This window comes from Heloderma suspectum, chromosome 1 (genome assembly GCF_057233095.1).
Source record: "Heloderma suspectum isolate Gila_16-S chromosome 1, 16-S_ref, whole genome shotgun sequence".
Classification (NCBI taxonomy): domain Eukaryota; kingdom Metazoa; phylum Chordata; class Lepidosauria; order Squamata; family Helodermatidae; genus Heloderma; species Heloderma suspectum.
Window position 1 is genome coordinate 208,756,236 of NC_139458.1, and position 22,623 is coordinate 208,778,858.

At 43.2% G+C, this 22,623-nt stretch overlaps 1 protein-coding gene across 3 annotated transcripts; it reads left to right on the forward strand.

Moving 5' to 3' along the window:
- Positions 1 to 1,514: 1,514 nt before the first annotated feature.
- Positions 1,515 to 21,743, forward strand: BZW1 (basic leucine zipper and W2 domains 1). Of its 3 annotated transcripts, none has more exons than XM_084817153.1 (12): positions 1,515 to 1,626; positions 4,929 to 5,002; positions 10,493 to 10,669; positions 11,139 to 11,233; positions 11,369 to 11,434; positions 11,934 to 12,069; positions 13,005 to 13,114; positions 13,217 to 13,387; positions 14,869 to 15,015; positions 17,310 to 17,448; positions 20,005 to 20,127; positions 20,221 to 21,743. In XM_084817153.1, exons 2-12 carry the CDS (start codon positions 4,939 to 4,941, stop codon positions 20,250 to 20,252), a joined length of 1,260 nt encoding a protein of 419 aa, XP_084673279.1. In that variant the 5' UTR covers positions 1,515 to 1,626; positions 4,929 to 4,938; the 3' UTR covers positions 20,253 to 21,743. The 3 variants fall into 3 exon arrangements, with proteins under 3 accessions (XP_084673279.1, XP_084673299.1, XP_084673289.1); XM_084817173.1 differs by having other exon boundaries at positions 1,524 to 1,630; XM_084817163.1 differs by lacking the exon at positions 1,515 to 1,626 and adding an exon at positions 1,711 to 2,018.
- Positions 21,744 to 22,623: the final 880 nt, after the last annotated feature.

Below are 22,623 nucleotides of genomic sequence, written 5' to 3' on the forward strand. Positions count from 1 at the left end.
CCGATATGCAGACGATACCACCCTAATGGCAGAAAGCGAAGAGGATCTAAAGAGCCTCTTGTTGAGGGTGAAAGAGGAGAGTGCAAAAGCTGATTTGAAACTCAACATTAAAAAAACTAAGATCATGGCATCTGGCCCTATCACTTCCTGGCATATAGAAGGGGAAGAAATGGAAGCAGTGACAGATTTTACTTTCTTAGGCTCCAAGATCACCGCAGACGGTGACTGTAGCCATGAAATTAAAAGACGCTTGCTCCTTGGGAGGAAAGCTATGGCAAACCTATAGTATAGCATAGCATAGTAAGAAGCAGAGACATCACCTTGCTGACAAAGGTCCGTCTAATCAAAGCTATGGTTTTCCCAGTAGCAACGTATGGCTGTGAGAGCTGGACTATGAGGAAGGCTGAGCGCCGAAGAATTGATGCTTTCGAACTGTGGTGCTGGAGAAGACTCTTACGAGTCCCCTGGACTGCAAGGAGGTCAAATCAGTCCATCCTAAAGGAAATCAACCCTGTGTGCTCCTTGGAAGGACAGATACTGAAGCTGAAGCTCAAATATTCTGGCCACCTAATGCGAAGAGAAAACTCCCTGGGAAAGACCCTGATGCTGGGAAAGTCTGAAGGCAAAAGGAGAAGGGGACGGCAGAGGATGAGATGGCTAGATAGCATCACTGATGCAATGAATACGGACTTGAGCACGCTCCGGGAGACAGTGCAGGACAGGAAGGCCTGGCGTGCTATGGTCCATGGGGTCACGAAGAGTCGGACACGACTGAACGACTGAACAACAACTGTAGGAAGCACAGGTTATTATTATTTTTACATATTCCTGAGTTTAAATGCACACGAGCTTCCACTCTTGGATCTTGTTTTTTTATTTTTGTGGTGGTGGTGAGAGAGGGGACAAAATCACAGCAACGCTAATGACCTGGATTTCTCCATTTTTTGCAAGCCGTCATTATTACCACTGCAACAAGAGACATCCACGGCTTCAAAAACAGCCGAAAAGAGGAAGCCTCCGCCTGCTACTTTCTTAGGCCGGTGTCAATAAGCAGCTGGACTTCCCTATCACTCCGCTCCCCTACTCCAGCTCAATCGATTGCGCCACTAGGAACTGCGGGTGCGAAGCTGGACGCATCTATTTACCGGGGGGGGAGTGGGATCTTTTGAGGATTGGTGCAAAACACACACAGCCCGCTGATATGACGTTGTGGGGGGTGAGGAAAGGAAAGGCGATCCGGACGAGCCCATGTCAACAAGGAATTTGGGGGAGGCGCGTAAACCAGTCTTCCCCACTGTATCTTTTATGCGTGACTCGGGCGCCGCAGCCTTTCGCTGCGAATGAAGAAGGGAAAGTTTTGCGCGCGCTCAGTCGGCGCTATTTTCCCTGCGCCGCATGCACGCTGCCTACACGATTCTCTCCTCTCTCTCCCCCCCCCCGTGTGAACGGTGGGAGAGATTGGTTTCTCCCGGCAGGGCGGGCCTCGGTGTGTTCTCGCGTTGTTTCCGCTCCTTGCGGGACGGGGAGGAGACTTAAGATACTACCGCCTCAGACCACGTCTCCGTCCTCCTCCTCGCGTCGCTGTTAAAGCTCGTGCTCCTTGGACGTTCCGTTCCTGCCTTAAAAGTCGGTGAGGCTCGAGATGGGTGGCTGGATGGAGGGCGCGAGCGCGGGGAGGGGAGGGGAAGGCGTCGCGGCGGGTGATTGGGCGATACGGGCGGAGCTCGGAACGAGGCTGCGCTGTAACGGCCGCGCTGGCAGGGCCAGCTGCTGGGCCTGCTCCCCCCCCCGCCCCCGTGGCGCGGCCTGGCGGGTAACAAAGCAGCGGCCTCTGTTAGGTGGTGACGCCGCTGGAGGGGGGGACGCGGCGGCGGCGGCGACCGAAGCGGCGGCAGGGAGGGGCAGCGCGGTACTCAAGCCTAGTTGAGGCGGCGCTTGCGGGTGACTTCCCCCTTCCCTTCCGTCCCTTGGCCGTCGCTTCCAGCTCCTGCAGCGGCCGCCTCCGCCCGGAGGGCTCGGTGGGTCGGCCGGGGCGGGTGGAGGAGGACGCGCGGAAAGGGTTGGCGGGGGTGGTGGGGAGAGAATCGGCGCGGGGGGGGGCAGAGAAGTCGTGTTGGCAGAACAACCCTCCGAGGGGGGCTCCTTCCCTTTCCGGCTCAGACAGCCGCACGAGGCGGAGCCTCCGGGGTCGGAAAAAGAAGGGGAAAGCCCAACATGCAGAATCTCCCGACTCCTTTAGGGAGGGTGGGGAAGAGCGTTACCAGGTCGCCTGAGGCTCACTGGGTGGAGTCTGGTGGGGAGGAAACGGAGAGTAACTTGATTTAAAAGAAAAATCAGTCTTTTCCTTCAGGCTGACTTCTAGAAAAGTGCTGGAAGCCTCTCTCCGGGGTGTGTGTGTGTGTGTGTGTGTGTGTTGCCTATGTTTGTGACTGCCTATCAGACATTTCTCTCCCTCTCCCCGAGGCTGAAAGAACATGGTGGGAAAAGGAGGAAGTATTGGGTATTACAATGAAGATGCATAATGAAAATGTGGGAAATTGCTCTCTTCCTCCACCAGGGCTTCCAGATGCAAATCTTGAGATGTAATTCTTTTCTCGGGAGACTCTGAGAAGAGTCCAAAACCCTGAAATAACATTGGGCTGAAATTTACTCCTTTGGTTTATGGGCTATAAAAATGGGGGAATTTCAGCTGTTTTCAAGGTTGTGGGGGGTGGGAAAGGGTGCTCCTCTCATCTTTCATTTTGCTGTCCCGAGAATGTCTTGAAATGACCATGTAGCAATGTTCCAAGGTGCATTTGTGGGAAACGAATGGCTGCTACTAGCCAAGAGGGAGCAGTGGGAGCTCTGGTGAGCTTTGGCTCCCTCCAAACCTGCTCCCAATATGTGAAAGAGGGGAAGTAGTTTCACCCTGTAACCCCTGCCTGGGCTGGGTGTGTGTGTGTGTGTGAAACATTCTAATTGGAGATTTTTTGGCCTGGCCCGAAAACTTCAGATCATATCCTGAGTTGTGGAAAACCTGGTGGGAGAACATTTTTGCCCCACCTTGTCTGTCTTCAGGAACATATATATCCCTAGCAGTTCAATGCTACGCATATTTACTAAGAATATAGCCTCACTGTATTGAGTTGTGCACTGTATTGAATTTCGTATTTCCAGGGAAGTGTGCATAGGACTTCAGCCTCCCTGTGAAAAAAAGTAGTACAGATGCCCTTTTAAAATATACCTCCTTTGCAATTTAATCTTTAATGTATTTCTGGGTAGGCTTTTAAGCTAGCCATAAATATTGTTGCCTACCTCCCAACCCTCCTCTTCTTCCTGTGATGGTTGGCATGATGCCTCTGCTTTTGTATTTGGTGTTAATTTTGAATCATTAGGATATTTTGGTTGTATATTTGCAATTGCAGATTAAGATCCTCACTTTTTGCCTGCAATTATAGACTGAAGCGACAGTAAGACGTAGGAAATCCATTCATAACTATCTTGATCCAGTCCTTCTGCAGCATGGGATATACTGTAAAGTAGTATTCTCCAGCCTGTTGTCCTCCAGGTATTTTGAACTTTAACTCTCATTGGCCCTAGCCAGCATGGCCAATGGTCAGGAATGCTGGGAGTTGTAGTCCAAACAACTGGAGGGCACCAGGTGGGGAAGGCTGCTATAGAGTATTAATGGGTTAGGTTGAGTTGTGTTTTATTGTTATCTCCAATAATAGTTGGGTGGATGGTAACATCCAAGGCCTGTCTTCACTTGATCTTATACTGGCACAGAGCAGTAATAAAAAATCACAAATTCTCAGACTGGAGGTCCCCTGATTCAAAGTTAAATTCATTTCATTTTTAGGCCTTGGTAAGTAGGAATCTCTTCGCCTTGGGTCCAAATCTGTGGCATGGTGGTAATAGTCCTGGCTGAGCTTGTTCAGTTCTAATAACTGAGAACTGCTCAATTCCGTTCTCACACAATCTGATCTTCAAGGCATGGCTTCTGATCATGGAAGCAATTCCTTGTTTGCTCTAACCACTTAATGTGTGCCTGATCACCAAATTGTGATTTGGAGATTGGCTCAGTCATGGATCCCAAGGGTTGTGAAGTATTTTGACACTTTGGAAAAGTTCCGTATAAACAATAACATTTGCAAACAATAGCGTTTGCTGTGATTTATTTCTTCCATGTTGCTAATGGGGAATCAAGGTTTAAAGGGTGACTTGTCCAATGAATCCTGATAGAAGAGGGACTAAAGGGTGTGCTCTGATTTGGCCACTTCCTCTTTCCAATCCCACAATGAAAAGTACACAAGATACAGGGTCACACTGGCCTTCAGCTTTGCTGTAGTAGGACTTGTAAGACTGGGAGAAAAATAATTCCCAAAGATAACTTTAAAAAGGTCTCTGTTCTTAACCAAAAGCCTGACATGTCAACAAAAGACAGAAGACTTGGAACTCTGCATACTTTTAGTTGGTGTTAGGCTTCTCCAGGGAACTCAAGTTCTATGAGAAATAAGCAATTAGCTTCTTTCCCAGTTGAAATGAGGGTGAGATCTTCCAAGCGTCCTCTCTACTCTAACATGAATTCTTTAATTAAAGACAACTTAATCTTCATGCAATAAGTCTGCTGCCAACCTGACTACTATGTGCTACTTAAATTAGTGGTTTGCAGTCAGTAGGCTTCTCTTCTAGTTACTGTTCCCTCTATAAGTATGGTTACATAACACAGTACCAGTTTTCAAATGTATATTACTGTTAGCTTGCTTGTCAAAATTTAAAAAACTTGAATAAAAAACAAACCCTCCCATATATTACTCTTGTGTTATAGGAAAGCATTGTGATATATTTTTATTATGTTGCTAATAGCTAACAGGTGCTTTAACTGAAGTCACCTTCAACTCATAGGGGATCATCTTCTTAACTGATACATCTTGCATTTCTTTCCACAGGGTGTCTTTTATGAATAATCAAAAGCAGCAAAAGCCAACGCTATCAGGCCAGCGTTTTAAAACTAGGAAAAGAGGTAAGCCTAATCATGTGTCTGCTTAATTGCTTTTTAAAAATCAGTACAACTGGACACCTGACAAAATTTGTGAAAATTTGGCTTGGAGGAAGCACTGTGCGTGCGCACACACACAGTGCCAAGTATAGGAAGATGCATCGGTGGTTTGTTGGATAGTCCTCAGGATTGATTCTTGATCACTGATCCCTTCTTTCTGTTAGGGCAGTTATGGTGGCTTATATGCACATAACAATATTAATTCCTGTCTGTTTCTCCCATGTGACCAACTCTTGATACAATAAAACATATTTATTCTACCTAAATTTTTAGTTATATTAAAGCATATGATATACCATATGAAGATACAGTATATGAACTTTTGTAGAAGCAAAAAGTCACAAAAAGTGATAATTCACATTATGGCAGATACCCAAGTTCTGATATTTAAGGTTAGGATAGCAGAGATGCTTAAAATTCTATTTGGAATTGCTACTATAACCCATGTACCATTTTGGTTTCTGTGGTGATGGGCATTCTAGCTTTTATGTGCTGTAGTGGTGGGCAATATGTGAGCTGCATCCCCCCCGTCCCCCCCGGTCCTCCAGTATGGTTGCTGCTGAATTAAGTGGTGGCAAAAAATAAGCATTTTGCTGGCAAACTTTAGTGGCAAACCGCAACAGAGGATTAAAGGATAAATTTAGCTTGAAAACAAGCTCCATAGCCATTTGCTGCCAAAATTCAGTGCAAACCGCTGATTTTTTGGCTGCCTTTACCAAATTCAGCAGCAGCAGCGGGTGTGCAACTTTGGGGGTGGAAAGTTGTTTCCAGACCCCTTATCTAGTGACTGAAGAACTTACATAAAATTTTATTGAAATGTATTTTCAGCTAAAATGTGTCTGAACCTGAAGCAGCTATGCACTTTTTGTCAAGCTGATCTAGAGAAGAAGAAAGAATCCATATAAGCTTAATTAAAAAATAGTATCTTCATTTCTTTTTAGAGTGTAGTCTGGTTATTTACTGCAAAAGCTCTCAAATGACTGAGAAATATGTCTCTTTAGTGTAAAAGGAGGAATTCCAGTGAACAGACAGATGGTTAGTAGGTGGAAATGTGAGCTGAAAATAGGAATAGGTTTAAAGTAGTGTTTTGCTCTGCTTAACTCCTGGTGTGGGGCAAAAGATTTTCAAGTGCTTTATTTTTTCCATGGAGAAAAATCTGTTTCCTGAGTCCACAAACAACAATGCCTTGTCTCTTGTGTTCCACAATTGCATTTCCAGAGACCAGGGCATAAGAGCCCTGGAACTTGGACAGGCTGACATGGTTGAGCCATAAGCTAAAGAGAAAAGGAGGGGACTCAAAACAGTGATGTGGGGCGGAAATGTTTCCTGTGTTCTCTTTTTCCACTGAAAATTTTCCGTTTCATACATTCATTAGTAAAAATGAATGTATGCCAATCAAAGTTATAATTAGGTTTTTCAGGTGATTATCCTAAGTAGGTATGTGAAAGAATACATATATGTCATTGAAATACATAAATGTCTCAGAGTGAAATGGAACTAATAAATAGTGACAGCGAAACTGAAGGTGCCCCAACAACGGAAGAGAGTTGAACTCTGTTGAAATAGATAGGCTGTCAGAATATCATGCACAGTTCTTTGGGATGCTAAAATTAATTAGGGTGTAATCCTATGCATGTTTAGACAGCAAGAAATCCCACAACACCCAGCATTCCCCTGCAAGCATGGCTGGCTGAGGAATGCTGAGACTTGTAGGATAGTCTGTTTGTCTAAACATGCAAAAGATTGCACCCTTGGAGCCCAATCCTATGGCCACTAGACAGTGTCAAGAGGGCCATAGGGTTTTTCGTTTCCTAGGAACAGGGGTCAGAGCCAGCACACTGAACTGCGGTTGCCAGGGACCATGCTCCCTGCCCCCACTGCCTTGTAGGCAGTGCAGTTCTTGCTGGTCTCTGCACTTGGAGTGTGGAGTGGGCAAATAGGGGGGTTCTTGGGGGCATGGAGGGGAGCAGACTGCAGAAGCATCTTATGCAGCTCCCTATGCGCTACAGATACTGTCAAGCCGCAAAAACAGGGCAGGCAGAGCATGGGGGAGAGGATCCCCTCCGTGCTTCACCCTCCCTGGATAGGGTAGTAGGCTGCCTCCAACTTCAGAGGTGGCCAACTATCCCGATAGGATTGCACCCTTAGTGTATTAATAGTTTTCAGTACCTTTGTTTTTTCCTTATATTATTTTATTATTTACAACATTTGTATACCACTCTGCATCTAAAACAGATTCCGGAGCGGTGAACATAGAAGGTAAAATGATAAAAAGATAAAAAGAAATACAACACCATATTAAAATTGTTCTTTTAAAAACAGAATATCAATAAAAACCGTAGTTGGTTGGTTAAGTATTGCTTTCTGGAAAAGAGCTATTTTCAGGAGGCTCTGGAAGCAGCACAATGTTGGCGCCTGCATGACCTCTAGGGCCAGGGAGTTCCTAAGAAGGGAGCCACCACACTGAAATATCTTCTCCTGGTGGACTCCAGTTGGGCCATAGGTCCATGTGGAACCACCAGGTGCCTGCCCTCTCATGACCTCAGTAACTGGGTAGGTTGGTAAGCAGGAAGATGCTCTCTCGGTATCCTGGTCACAAGTTGTTTAGAGCTTTGTACGCTAGTACCAAAACCTTAAACCTGGCCCAGTAGCAAGTAGGCAATTTAAACAATGTAAGGGAAGTATATAGTATATACTATTGTCTTTAAATTTTGGCAAGTATTCCAATAAAAAATTCTACATAATATAACATTTAAATCACATTAAGCGTGCTTTAATTTTTTTCCTCAGCTTTTTCAGGTCAAATACTTGTGGTGTATGAGGACAGAAAAATTAACCTGTCCTAATGTACTTTAGGTGTACTTTTTATTTGCTTTGTTTACTAAATACAAGTATAATAAAAGATGCTAAATTAGATCTCTCTAGGGCAGGGCTGGGCAATTGTGGCTCAAGTTTTGGCCTATGTCTTCCATCAGCTTTAGCCAGCATAGCCAATGGTGAGGGATGTAGTTGTAGGCATTTGGAGTTGCCCACCCTTGCTCTAGGGCATCCTGTGCAAACTGAAAATGTTCTTATGCCAATGAATCTAATTTAGATTGGAAAATTTTCTGGAAAACCCATATCACTGCTTAAATCTGGTGGGTCATCTTAGTACACACATGACATAGTATTATGGTATTTGTCAGTGGATAACAAATATTCATTATCTGAACAGTTCAAAGGGTACTTGCACCCAAGTTCTGGATGCATTACATGGCACTCAGTTCAGTAGAATTTACTTCCATGTAATGTGTTCAGAATTGTAATAGCAATGAACTATAATCTTCTTAGTAATTGCCATGAGTATTGTTAAAAATTTGGCCTATTGTAGGCTTGTAGGGTGCAATCCTATTGGGACAGGAGCCGACTGCCTATCCAATGCAGGGCAGGAGGAGCGCAGAGGTTATCTTCCCATCCGCGCTTCAGCTGTCCTGCATTTGTGGCTAGATATCCGATTTCGGCTGTCTAGCCACTTGAAGTCAGGGGACGGGATGCTGGATGACGCATAGGAAGCGTCGAAAAGGCACTTCTGCTCGCCCTGGCCCACCCCGAGGAATGCCCGGTTTTTGCTGCTTCATGCTGCTCTTACGAGTGCGGAGCATGGGGCCGATCCACACTGCGTACGAGGCAGCGCAGGAGGGGATGGAGGTCGGTTCTCGGGGAACCAGCCTGGCCTATGGCCCTCTAGCTGCTGACTAGCAGCCATAGGATTGTGCCCATAGTAACTTAAATTCAGAAATTAAGATTTCAGATGTAACTTACTCCTCTTGCCAAATATTCCTGGCTTATGCTAAATTGCTGTGATTCCTAAGAGTGTAAAATGCTTCTGTCAAGAATGATTGTACTGTACCCTTTCCCCAGTTTTGTTTCAATGTTGTGCTTTGAGTGTTTGACAGTAACAGTTCCTCTTGTGTTCTGGTAAAGATAAGTGACTTACCTGAAACTGGGAGGCTGGTTATTTAAAGCTCTTATGGAAGATAGCATATTTGAGAAGGCAAGTTCACAACTGTAGTAATTTTTTTTCTTTATAGATGAGTTTAGAGAACCCCTAGAGCCTTTTGTGGTGCAGAGTGGTAGGCGGCAGTATTGCAACCGAAACTCTCCCCACGACCGGAGTTCGATCCCAGCAGAAGCTGGGTCTCGGGTAGCTGCCTCAGCCCTCCATCCTTCCGAGCTCGGTAAAATGAGTACCCAGCTTGCTGGGGGAAAGGTAGTCACGACTGGGGAAGGCAATGGCAAACCACCCCTCTACAGTCTGCCATGAAAACGCCAGTGCGAGTGGCGTCCCTCTAGGGGTCAGTAATGACCCGGTGCTTGCACAGGAGGAAACTTTCCTTTCCTTAGAGAACCCCTGTGAGGCTTTCCAGTGGTGGTGTTTTTGGGGGTTGGTGTGGGGCCAGAAAGTAATTGGTTTCAATTGGTTTAAAGGTAGAAATAGATCTTGAACTTGTAGTGAGAGTTAGCTTGCTGATGAGTAAACCGATTAGTTTCAGAATTTCTGCTTAAGCTAAAAGGGAAACACCTATGTTTGTATAAGATTGAAATAGAGCTTAATGTTTGCCCAGTCATGAATGCTGTACTTGTGACTTCCATAACCTGAAAAGTGGGCAATATGCTTAGAAGATCGGTGCTAAATATTCTGATGGCTGGTAGGAATAGCAAGGATGTATGCCAAAGACCCATATGGAACCATTTCATTTTGGTTGAGAAAAAGTGTATATTAGCTTTTTGTTTTTGTAGCTGTTTTGAATAGGAACCATAGTACTTTATTTTTATGGAATTTTTTTCATTGAACATAAGTATACAGAGCAATATATATTGCAGAAAGGAAAACATAGGAGTACCACAGTCTTTAAAGACTTGATTGTCATTTCCAAAGCGTAGTAGAAATCTCTGCAGTGATTTTAAAGTGGGCTGGGCACATGTTCTCTATTCCTTCGGCCATTTTCCATGTAATTTGCTCCCCTAATATGCAGTACATTAAATGCCAGCTGCTGAATTGGAAGTATCTAACTCAGCTACATTGCATTCCGTTGGGCTGTTACAGATGAGCATATGCAAAAACATGTCGTATTTCTCTGGGTGCTGTGTAGTTATAGCACTTGATGGTAATATTAGCCTATACAATTGGAGCAAGAGATGCTGGTGAGCTGGGTTTGAGAGTCCGCATCTACAGAAGTTCTGTTACTCCCCAACCCCAGAAGGCCTTTGTTGCCCGCTGTTGTTTAGTGAATGAACACAGTTTGGCAGACTGTTTCCTAACCAACTCAGACTCTCAAGTGATGTTTTAAAAAGAAGAAAGGTTTCGTGCCTGGACCTCCTTTCAGTCTGCCAGTTCCTCAACTGAATTGAATATCTACATTGTATTCCGATCTTCTATTCAAAAACATGTACTATACTCTTTATTTATTGCAGATGAAAAAGAGAGGTTTGACCCCACTCAGTTTCAGGACTGTATTATTCAAGGTTTAAATGAAACTGGCAGTGACTTGGAAGCAGTAGCAAAATTCCTTGATGCTTCTGGAGCAAAACTTGATTATCGCCGCTATGCAGAGACACTCTTCGACATTCTGGTGGCTGGTGGAATGCTGGGTAAGTATCCTTTGATTAGCTCTTGAGTTTAGAAACACAACTGTATGTGTTAATGTGCTTGGCTGAATGGTTTGACAGTTTTATCTCAATTGCTACAGCTTATGCAGCTTCTGTACCGCACAAGACAATGGCATTTCACTTCTCTTATTAGAATATAATATATGACAGTGACTGTGACATGCCAAACAAAAGTCAGAACTGACATCATAGGGTAGCTGCTGGTAGCTGGTAGCAACTGATGGCCCAGGACAGATTTGGCCTGAGCAAAGCTGCCAGTTGGCATTCAGTGTTCTCCCTTAAAGTTAACCTGCCTGTAAAAGATGGGATTCTTAATTCTTAGCAGTGGGAAAGATATTGATCCTGGACCATTTGCCCCTGAAATCTGAATGGCTTTCACTTGCAAATGAAAAGAGCTGAGTCTCAGATAATAGTAATTTTCCTTGTAATCTAAATATAAATTTCTTAATAGCCCCAGGTGGTACATTGGCAGATGACATGATGCACACAGATGTCTGTGTGTTTGCCGCACAAGAAGACCTAGAAACGATGCAAGCATTTGCTCAGGTTGGTTTTTAAAGTTTCTTTTCTTGATTCTACCTTTCTGTAATATAATAGCTTGAAAATGTGAGTGGCACTTACAAAGAGCTGCTGTTTGAGCACTTTATTTTCTATAGCCTAATCACTAACATTTGTTTTTAGGTCTTTAACAAGCTGATCAGGCGTTACAAATACCTGGAAAAAGGCTTTGAGGATGAAGTCAAAAAGGTATTGAAAGTTAGGACTAGGTTTTGGTTTTTTTGCATCATAGCCTTGGAAATACATCAACTTACTAGTTACAAAAATACTTCACTAGTCTATGAGCTCTCAAGTACCTCTGCTAGTTATGTATATTCCTGGGGAAAAGTATCTACTTTCTGGAGAATATTGTTGTTCAGAGGCATCTGGGTGAGTGGCTATTTACAAACCTAGTATAAGATTTTCAGTCATTTTAATGAGGCCTGCCTGTTTCATTAAGTGACAGTCTCCTGTTGCTTCCAAGAATAAATTCCTCTAGGTCAGCCTTCCCCAACCTAGTGTCCTCCAGGTGTGTTGGAGTAAAATTCTCATCAACTCCAGCCTGCTTGGCAAATGGCTGTGGTAACTGAGGATGATGGGGGTTGTAGTCCACCTCATCTGGAGGAAACCAAGTTGGAAAGGGTTGATCTAGATATTTCGGTGCCTTGCTTGTTTCAGAGTGTTGATTAAACAATGTTTCCTCTTGCAGTTGCTGCTATTCTTGAAAGGTTTTTCAGAGTCTGAGCGGAACAAATTGGCCATGCTGACGGGTATTCTTCTGGCCAATGGGACACTTAATGCATCAATTCTCAACAGCCTATATAATGAGAATCTAGTTAAAGAAGGTAACTAGTAATCTAATTTGGGATGGGGGTAGGAGAAGGATTCCCTGGAATAAGTTTTGTCAACAGAAAAACTTCATTAGATTCTACCCATAGTCTCAATGCTGATTATAAATGCAAATTAAGCCAAAAATTGCTTCTAAGATTCAGATTTTCAAATCAAGTAGGAACTTGGAAAGAAGCGAAGGGGAATGTAGAGAGGGCATAATAAGAATGGCATAAAATGGCCTTTGGATCCAAGGCACCACTAGAGGTAGAGCACTATGCAGTATATGGAGTTTTGCTTCATCAGTAGAAGTCCATTCCTGCCCTTCTCCCTAGCTTATAAGTGTATTGCATATCCAAAGCTTTTATTTACATTCAGTCCAAGTTTTAAGATTCTTGGTTGGTGAGGTTTGTGTGCCAGAGTAGAGATTCTGGGTTATATCATTTTACTAGCACAAAGCTGCTGCTGCTTGCAGCAACCCTGTTTTATCCTTGCTCAAGTGTCAAGTCTAATACTTCGTTTCTGATTTTGCAAACAATTGCACAAATCACTGTACAGCTTCATTAGACTAGGTGTTGTTTGCACTAATTGTGCTTGTTCTGATAGTGGTTGTGCAGCTGCTAGAGGAATAATGACAACTCTTGTAATTTTTTCACTGGCATAATGTAGGATATAACACACTGTGCTTGTTCTGGTTATAGCAAAGCACAAACTTCCCAGCTTATAACCCAGTGCAGTCTTCACACAACTTCAGTAGAGGTTTATGTAATCTTAACTGTCACCATGAATCTTTCCTCATGAACCCAGTCTTCAGTAAGTGATTGTGTATGAAGAGCAGATTCATTGTCAAAATCTTCCAGCAGTTTGGGGACAGGACTTAGGAAGCATGTAGAAGAACAAGATTAAGCATGGCTCTACTTCCTAGTAAATAACCAAGCAACTCTTCATGCAGGTGTTTCAGCAGCCTTTGCAGTAAAACTGTTTAAATCATGGATAAATGAAAAAGATATCAATGCAGTGGCTGCTAGCCTTCGTAAAGTCAACATGGATAACAGGCTGATGGTATGTAAATAAGATGGCCTCCTTTTAATGCTGAAAATAGAACGATTTCAGATACATAGTTCCTTAATGGCAATCTGCAAATAATCAATATAAATGTTTCAGGAACTCTTTCCAGCCAACAAGCAAAGCCTTGAACACTTCACAAAATACTTCACTGATGCAGGATTGAAGGAACTATCTGAGTATGTCCGGAACCAGCAGTGCATAGGAGCTCGTAAAGAACTGCAGAAAGAACTTCAAGAGCAGATGTCACGTGGGGATCCATTTAAGGATGTAAGTACACTTGCCAACTCTGTTCATATGTCGTGAACATATTTGGTCTCTCTAAGGTCTTAACTATGTTTGACTTCGAAATGCATAGAAGTACCTGATGTCAAGCAAGAAAAGTGAAAGTAGCATGACTTCCTAACTGACTCTAATAATGTATCATTTTCTCTGTTGCATTCTTATGACATACCAAATGTGTCTGGCTGGTTAACTTCATCCTAATGTCCATGTAATCTAAAATGTTGACATTTAGCAAATAGCCAAGCAAGGTTTTCATAATTCTGTGCTAAGTCTTTAAGTTCATTGCAGGCATATTATTTATGCAAGCATTAATTAATGTTAAAAACAAAAGCAAAGAACAGTTGAGCATATACATGCAAATGTACTGTCAAGACTGTAGCTTTCTCACTTTATTGTAAATGCAATTGTTTTTGTCATGTTTGCCTCCCACGCTTCCTGTGAGGAGGCCAGGAAAATGTGCATGAGGTTATCCCATTTTATCCCTGCAACAGGGCTTCAAAGTACATTGAGATGGGACTTGCTCAAAGTCCATCCAGTGTGTTCTTTTGCTGAATGGGCAAGTGAACCTTGGTCTGGCTGGGCCATGTCCTTTGTCCTACCCCTTTCACCACAACATGAAGCAGAAGTTCCATGTTGGGGCCCAATCATGTGTAATTTTGCGCAGTCCAGTGAGCTTCCGTGCAGTCATGGCTCCATCTGTGTGATGGAGGGAAAGGACATGTGCTGCTGCTCCTCCATGATATTATTTCTGGCTGAAGCATTAGGATTCAGTGTTATGAAAAGTGCTAGTGTGTCATTCATCTGCAGAAGGCCACAACTGCCTGCATACTGGCTCAGACTACTGGCCTTGCCTTTGGTATTGCTGTGGTTATACTTGCTGCTTGAGTCTGTAGTAGCACTCCTGTACCTTTTACGAATATGTGTTTCATTAGTACAAAGGGATGATATGAAGCCTTGCTAAGGTTAAAAGGACTTCTGGCCTGTTCCACCCTGTTTCCTAAGGAACTGCTGCAGTAGGCATAGATTATGCCCAATTGGGACTTCAAGTTCTGTGCTGAATGTCCACAGTTGGTGTGCTTGGCTTTCACAAGTGATCTGTGTAAAATGTATCCAATGTCATATTCTGAAATGGGGATAGGAAAACAAAAGGGTTGTGTCTGTACTTGGACTGCATGTTGAGCTAAATTTCCTTCTGTTTGTGACAACCCTAAAAAGCCATAGGTATAATGTAAAGCAGCTGTTTTTGGCCTTGAGCCTTATGTTTGAACTTGGCATTCTAGAGCAGTTTGAAATGTCTTAATGATGGGTGCACAGTGTACTCAATTGTGGTGCCAAATACTGTAGCATTTGTTTCATAAGTAGCAGAAAGCTGTTTTCTAGACTGAGGCAGGATATATTTGAAAAATGAAGCAAAGCTTGTCAATACATTTGAGAGAGATTAAAACTCACTAGAATTGCTTGTCTAGATCATCTTGTATGTCAAGGAAGAGATGAAGAAAAACAACATATCAGAACAGACTGTGATAGGCATCATCTGGTCTAGTGTAATGAGCACTGTGGAATGGAACAAAAAAGAGGAGCTAGTAGCAGAACAAGCCATCAAGCACTTGAAGGTATTTGCATATTAGTTAACTCAGGTTATGTACACCAAAGATGTTGAACCTCTGGCCTGCAGGCCAAATGTGACTTCCCCCAACCAGCAATTGTTTGGTGGTCTTTGGTGTTTGTGCATGTTTTTCCTATTCAAAAAGGTGAAAATGTTTCTCCTAAGACTTAGTGATTGGCATTAAGAGGCTTAAGCTAAAATATGCTGTTATTCCTGTCATTTTGGCCCCACTGACCCTTGGAATGCAGCCCCCGAGAGCTTCTCCAAAATTGAATTCAGCTCTCGAGCTGAAAGAGGTCCAGCACACCGATATAAACAAGGATGTTCTATGAGTATTTGTATGAAATATTGGCATGTAGAATTCTGTATTGCTAATCTTAACATAAACAGGACAGGCTGTATAAAAATGAGATCTGGATTTTTCAAATTGATTCTGCATGAGATTCTCCTAATTTAATAAAGGCTTATCTTTAGTCAAAGTAAGTAAGCCTGTTTAAAATGCAGCCTGAATACAACTTAGGCCTCACATTTTTCTTTTTAAAATGCTAAGTGCCTGGATCCCTGAAAATATTAACACGCATTAAATGTTTGTAAAATAGAATTTGGTGGTGGGTACTGCAGCTATGTCGGTGATACTTAAACTTGGTTCTCAGAATTTCCCATAGATAATTTAGAAGCTGCCTTTTGGCACTTCAGCATCTATCTGGTCTTCCTTCTTGCGCCTTTTTCTTTCATGAAAGATGTTTTCTGGCAACAGAATTTGAAAGAGCATAGACCGTTTTCAACAAGTTAAATATTACAATGGCCAGGTCTAGACAATCCTTGGTGATCTGCAGCACCCAGAGGCACTGTATTGCATATCCAGCCCCCCCTCGGGGGTTGTCATGTCATGCGAACCCAGCAAGCATGGGTTATGTGAGGGTTAAACGACCCTCACATAACCCTAAAACTAGGGATGGCGGAGAATTCCCCCCTGAAACCCGTGGCAGAACAGCCTCCCACCCCCCGCCACCCCGCGGAATCCCCCCGGAACAAAACTTACCTGTGGCAGCGGCTGGTCTTTCGGCTGGCTGCTGCGGCCGCAAATGGCAGCTGCCATAGCTGCCGCCATTTGTGTCCTGCCAGGCTGCTGTGATAGGCTATGTAAGTATTTACGTAGCCTATCACGGTGAAGGCAGCCACGCAAATGGCGGCCACTACACCATTTGCGTGGGTGCCTTTACCGTGATAGGCTACATAAATACGTAGCCTATCACGGAAAGAGCAGCGCTGCAAACGGCGTAGTGGCTGCCGTTTGCGTTCCTGCTCTTTGCCGTGATAGGCTACGTAAATACTTACGTAGCCTATCATGGCAGCCTGTCAGGACGCAAATGGCTGCGGATGGCCCTGGCAGGCGGCTCCATGGAGCCGCTGCAGGGTAGAGCAGGCCAGGGAGGATTCTGGGGGGAGGGAAGGAGCGCCTCCCCCCCACCGCAAATCACACCTGCGAAAAGGTAAGTGACTTTCCTACATCCCTACCTAAAGCACACCATGGGGTATGCGGGTGTTTAAACAAGTGCCAAAAGGCAGATTCTAAATTCATCTTTGCATAACCCACGTTTGCTGGGCTCACACGACACAGCAACCCCCAAGCAGGGATTGCATATTCAAAATGGTGGTTGTGTGAGCAGGCATAATGTATGAGTTCTGATATGCCATATTTTAAACGAGTTACTGGTGTATGCCAATACGAACCTATTGATATACGGGTATACCAATAGTTAAGCAGTTATCTTCCTGACAGTAAACTTGAGACATGAGTAAATAGCTCTTCTAATAGTTACATGGATTGACAGAGGACACGTTTCAGCCTGTTTTGTATAATGCTAACCAAACACTCATTAAGACTGGCAGGGAGTGGGGAATAGGTCCTAGAGATTGCCTGAATTCAGATTGCCTTTGGGTTTGCTTGTTCATATCTTTGTGTGTATGGGCATACATTATGGTTTGGAATTTTGACTGTTCTACATGAATGAGTCTGAAAGGAGCCTCAGACTCGCACTTTCTGTATTCATCGTGGCTCCCAACACCTGCAGTTGTGCCATTTCTTTCTGAACCGGGTGGGTGGAGTGCATAGCACATACCCAAAGGCTTCAAAAGCGCATTCACACATCACCAATGGTTTGGTGTTATCCCTTAACCAGGAGATTCAATTTACTGCTTCACCTTGAAGTGGAAAATGTCCTACAATACTTTCTTAATTGTTTTTATGGTTTAAATTGTGGCTTTCATGTATGTAACCGTTCTTGTAATTTTCCACAGCAATACAGCCCTCTTCTTGCTGCCTTTACAACCCAAGGTCAGTCCGAACTGACTCTGTTGCTCAAGATTCAGGAGTACTGTTATGACAACATCCACTTCATGAAAGCCTTCCAGAAAATAGTGGTGCTCTTCTACAAAGGTAATTGACCACACATGTGTGTCTCACTCATTATGTGAGAGCACTGGAAGTTAAAATGTAAGCTGTTGCTTCTGATGCTTATCAGCAAAGGCTTCTACTTGGACGCAGAAAGTACATATGCAACTCTGTTATTCCAGTATAGGCTGTTGAGGTTGGTGGGACAGCTCCAGAATTTAAGTAGCTTGTACTTAGTAAGCCAGTACAATAACATGTCTGTTTAAAGTAATAATACTGTTAGTCTTTCCAAAGGACCAGCCTACTTTTTAATCACTTTGCCCCTGGTCAGCAGTTGTATTCAGTCTAATGTGTTTGCTCTTGTATATCTTTTCTTGTATTAAATATTATTCATTTTTTGCATTTCTATGCTGCCTAATAGCTGAAGCTCTTTGGGCAGTTCACAACAACTAAAATCATAAAATATAACAAGATAAAGTACAATTTAAAAGTTTAAAACTACAGTATAAAATAAAAACAATAACCAAATAGAACTTTCCAGCAATGCAAAGATTTAAAATACAGTGCCAGATTTAAGACAAAAACAGTAAAACCAAAATGCCTGGGGAAGTAAAAACTTGGCGCTGCAAAGAGCGCAATGTATAACCAGGTGTTCCTCTCTAGGAAGTTCATTCCACATCTGGGGTGCCACAACAGAAAAGGCCCTCTTTGTAGCTACCCACCTCACTTCTTTTGGTGGGGGCTCCCAGAGCAGGACCATTGAATATGATCTTTGGGTTCCAGGCAGGAGTATATGGAAGGAGATGATCCTCCAGGTCACCTGGGCCTAAGTTGTTCGGGGCTTTGAACGTTAATACCAGCAGTTTGAATCGGGCCTGGAAAGGGACTGGCAGCCAGTGCAGATGGAAAGGGACTGGCATAATATAATCATGTTGGCTAGTCCCCAGTAACAATCTCACTGCCCTATTTTGGATCAGCTGAAGTTTCCAGGTGGTTTTCAAAGGCAGCTCCACGTATAATCCATTGCTGTAATCCAGATGAGAGGTTATCAGAGCATGGATAACTGTAGCTAAGTTATTTCTGTCCAGATAAGGATGTAGCATGAAACACACACTGATCAGGATTCCTTGTGTGTGTTTGCAGCCTTTTTTAACAGTTGCAACACTTCCCCAGCAGTTTGTTAACATATGAAGACTGTTTTTCACTCTGGCATCTTCGGTGTGGTTGCACTACATTTCCCTGTGGAATGTGGATTTTATTATATCCTGGGTTAGCTCCAGAGTTCTATGAGCAGAACTCTTCTCATGGGCTGTTCCTGCTGGGGGAAGGAGATTCTTCCTTCCCCCTACAAAGCTGCTCTGAACAGTTGAAGAACAGTGTGGGAAGGTTGGGGGGCTGTGGGGGGGAAAGACAATTGGGAAAAATTGCTTTCCCTTACTCCAGCTCGGGCATCCAGCTTTTTGGATTCATGCAGTGTAGGACAAAAACCAAGCCGCTTGGTTTTTGTCCTAGATTTTCAAAGGGAGAAGATGACCATTGGCAACTCCACTTACACTGTCACACCAGTGAGGCTAATAGTTTGCATGCTTGCTTGCTTGCTTGGCAATTTTACATTCTAAATTGAACTGCCTACTTGAAGAATTCTCTCCTGTTCTGCTATAGAAGCTTACAGTGAATGAATGGGCTCTAGTATGCAGCGGGAAAAACTCTGAGGGGTGTGTGTGTGTGTGATCAAAAAATCAAAAAATGCTTTAATACATAATAGAATCAGGACATGGTAAAGCACTTTCAGGTGTTCAGATTGTTTCACATACGTTATCTAGCTGTAATCCTTACAGCTTAATCTTTTAAGTAAAAAAGTGTTATTCCCCCTTATTGTAGGTATGGGGGAGGGGGAGAAGACTGAGTCTAAGAATGGTTTGCCTAAGGTGACGTAGCGAATTCATGGCAGAAGCAAATTTGAGCCAAGGACTTCATGATTCCCAGCTCAGTCTGTTGGCCACATGCTACACCAGACTGGGGAGAAATTTAAGCATTATGCTATATAATAGTATAGCTTCTTGAAGGGCTAGCTGATGGTTAGTGTAAGACCCCCCCCCAATTTAGCAGTAATGTATTTGACATGTTAAAATTATTCTCCTAAAGAAAGCTAATGTGTTGAAATAATGAGCATATTCATCAAATAGCTGTTGCCAAACAAGCATACCTTAGCCTTGCCATACTGCATCTGCTTAAATACATTCATAATGATGGATAGCTTTGCTTCAATTGCATATTGTCTGCCTTTAGCAAAGGCTAGAATAGTGTCTTCCAGCAGTTTGCTTTAATCTAGAAAGCAAAACATTTTCATTTTGATAACTAAGTGGCTTATCTGAGATGTTAGAGATACCTTATTGACAGCGTGTGTGTCCTAAAGAGGCTTCAGTTCTGTAGACATATTACACAACATATAAAATGTCTTTGAGCTAGTCATGTGCATTTGCATTCAAGCACTGCTATGTGCCTTAAAATGCACAAGGAGGCTTGATATCTATTTGCTAAGCTATACTGTGTGAAGTGACAAATAGGCTTCATGTGCTGACAGCAGTTTGTTTTCAACAGCTGAGGTGCTAAGTGAAGAACCCATCCTGAAATGGTATAAAGATGCACATGTTGCCAAAGGAAAGAGTGTCTTTCTGGAACAAATGAAGAAGTTTGTCGAATGGCTCAAGAATGCTGAGGAAGGTATTAAGTCTAATGTAATTTTACCGTTGTTATTAGAAACTAGAATTTCAAAAGTGTTGTCATGATGAAATACTTTGTTTTTTTTAATTTCAGAGTCTGAGTCTGAAACTGAAGAAGGTGACTAAGTTGTCAAGTAGTCAACAGTAAAGCAAACAGGAGCTTTAGATAAAACGTCATGTCTCGTGTCCTTCTGATTCTTACATCCTACCTCCCTGTATCAAGCATGATATAAGGGCTGTCATGGCAAATTTATGTTTGAGTTTTCTATGGTCATTAGAGAGCACTGGAATTAGGTTTTTAAAACCATGTGTTATTAGCTTACAGGAGCTATAGATTTGATTCTAACATTGCATTAGTCCTTTCAGTTACATTCTACCTCCTGTATTTTCTACTGTAACATAATTTAAGGCCTTCCACAACTTAAATTCATTTTATCCCTGGGTTTTCTATAAAAGTTTACAAGTAGACATGATTTGGAAAATGAAATTTGTTATAAAAATTCTGTTTGCAAATTAAACTGTACAAGTATCCAAAGTCAAGAGGCCATACTTGTGTGATTTTGTGTGAAAGATACTAGACCCAGACAAGAGTGATGGATTTCTAAGTCATCACAGTATCAGCCCCTTGCTTTCAGCTTCCTGGTTCTGGTATTCTTGTACAGTCTTAGGCCCTTCATGTTCTCTTCTGCAAAATCTATTTCCAGAGTTAAGAGCAATTTTGCTTTTCAGTAGAGCAGCAGTTTTCACTTGCTGTTCGTGGAAATATAGTGAGGTAATTTAGAGATACAACCCCCCCCCCCCTTGCAGTGACTAGTTTTAATACTGAGCAACACCACAGAGGGCTAGAACAGTCTTTCTGAAGGCTCTATTTTGTAAGTAAAATGGTCACAATTAACATTTGCAGTTTAGATGTTGCACAGTATCTCAAGTGTCTATATTCCAAAATTATACTCTTAAGTGTCAATTCATAGTTGCCCTCCCAATAGGTCACATCTGTGGGACATGTATCCCTGCCACCAGGTTCAGGAGCTCATGTGGACCTTTTTGGATGGCTGACATGTTATCCTTCCAGGATACTTCTCCCACTGAAAAGGGATGGAAATAAACTGGGTATATACACGTTGTACATGCGTACATATGTGCTACACTTGTCTTCCTACATGTGGCATGGCCTCTACACCCTAGTATATGTGATAAAGAAGGATGAATGTCTGAAGTGGGCCTTAATGGTGGATGAGGAAAATTGGGCTATTAATTCTATTCTCCAGTGAGGAAGAAAGGCAATCGAATGGGATATCTAAATAGCAGTGTGAATCATTCTTGGGCCTCTGATCATATGTGGCACTGTTTGAAGTGCATTCTTTAGGGGGGGAAGTACATACTAAGATGGCACTACTGTCCCATTGTACATCTAACTTGGGGTCTTTTTTGCTTCGGGTACTGTCAAAACACTGCACTGTATCCTTACAAAGACAATAAAAGTAGTCCAGTGCAGCGTATAGCATAGGATGAAGGGATGGCCTCTTAATTGCTTAGAGCAGCCTTCCCCAACCAGATGCCCTCCAGATGTTTTGGACCAGCTCCCATCGCCCTAGCCGGCAATCAGGAACGGTAGGAGTTGTAGTCCAAAAATCTGGATTGCACTACATGGGGGAAGGCTGGCCTAGAGGGGATTAAGATGGGAGCCTTAGGCCTGAGGATCACAAGAGAGGTTCCAGCTGTACCTTACCTGCCTCTTTCGCACTAGGTCGCCTTCCAGCTCTTTATCCAGGAAGGATTTTGGATAGCTGAACTGCATTCCCCATGAGCTGGCAGAGACAAAAGTCCAGTAGATTTGTCTAGTGGGCCCTTTTCACCCAAAGACCATGATATTAAAACATGGATATTTCACTCTGGTATACATGACTAGGGTTTCTTAAATGATAGTCTCTCTTGCAATCTCAGAGCTGCATTCAGCAGCATCTGTTGCCAAAAGCGAATGTCGCATCACTAGGAGACGAAAACGGCAGTAGGGTAAGCTCACTGATTTCGAAGAACCATCCCACCTTGGGCCACCCCCATGCTCACCAGGCAGGCATCAGTGGCCTTTTTCTTTTGGCCCTGTATGGCATGTTGCAAAACTTGCAGCTGCCGCCTGCCATCCACGCCAAGAATGTCTCTGGGTCAGTGTGGGGCCCAGAAGCATTCTGGGTAAAGGAAATCAAGATGGTGAATTGCTGTGGCTCAGGCACTTGGCTTTGCAGCCATTTTTTCAAATAAAAGATTGGCAGGAACCTTGATGGGTGCCAGGAGTCTCCAGAGCCAAGGTTTCTGAAGAGGATTAAAACTCTCATCTTGGAAAGATGTACTTTGTGCTAGACATGACTCAAGGCCCCACATTGCTCTCCCAACAACTTTGCATTAGTGTCTCAATGAGCTTTATTTAGGACAGTATGATGGTGTTGGTTCTGCTACTGGCAAAGGTTTGGTCAGGTGGGTAGAACTGCCAAGGGTTACA

Excerpts from the sequence above, each read along its gene's own strand:
- BZW1 (XM_084817153.1), top strand. The coding sequence starts at position 4,939 with ATGAATAATCAAAAGCAGCAAAAGCCAACGCTATCAGGCCAGCGTTTT. Across the intron at positions 13,115-13,216 it reads ACATGGATAACAGGCTGATG|GAACTCTTTCCAGCCAACAA; the intron begins GTATGTAAATAA and ends TAAATGTTTCAG. Across the intron at positions 20,128-20,220 it reads GCTCAAGAATGCTGAGGAAG|AGTCTGAGTCTGAAACTGAA; the intron begins GTATTAAGTCTA and ends TTTTAATTTCAG.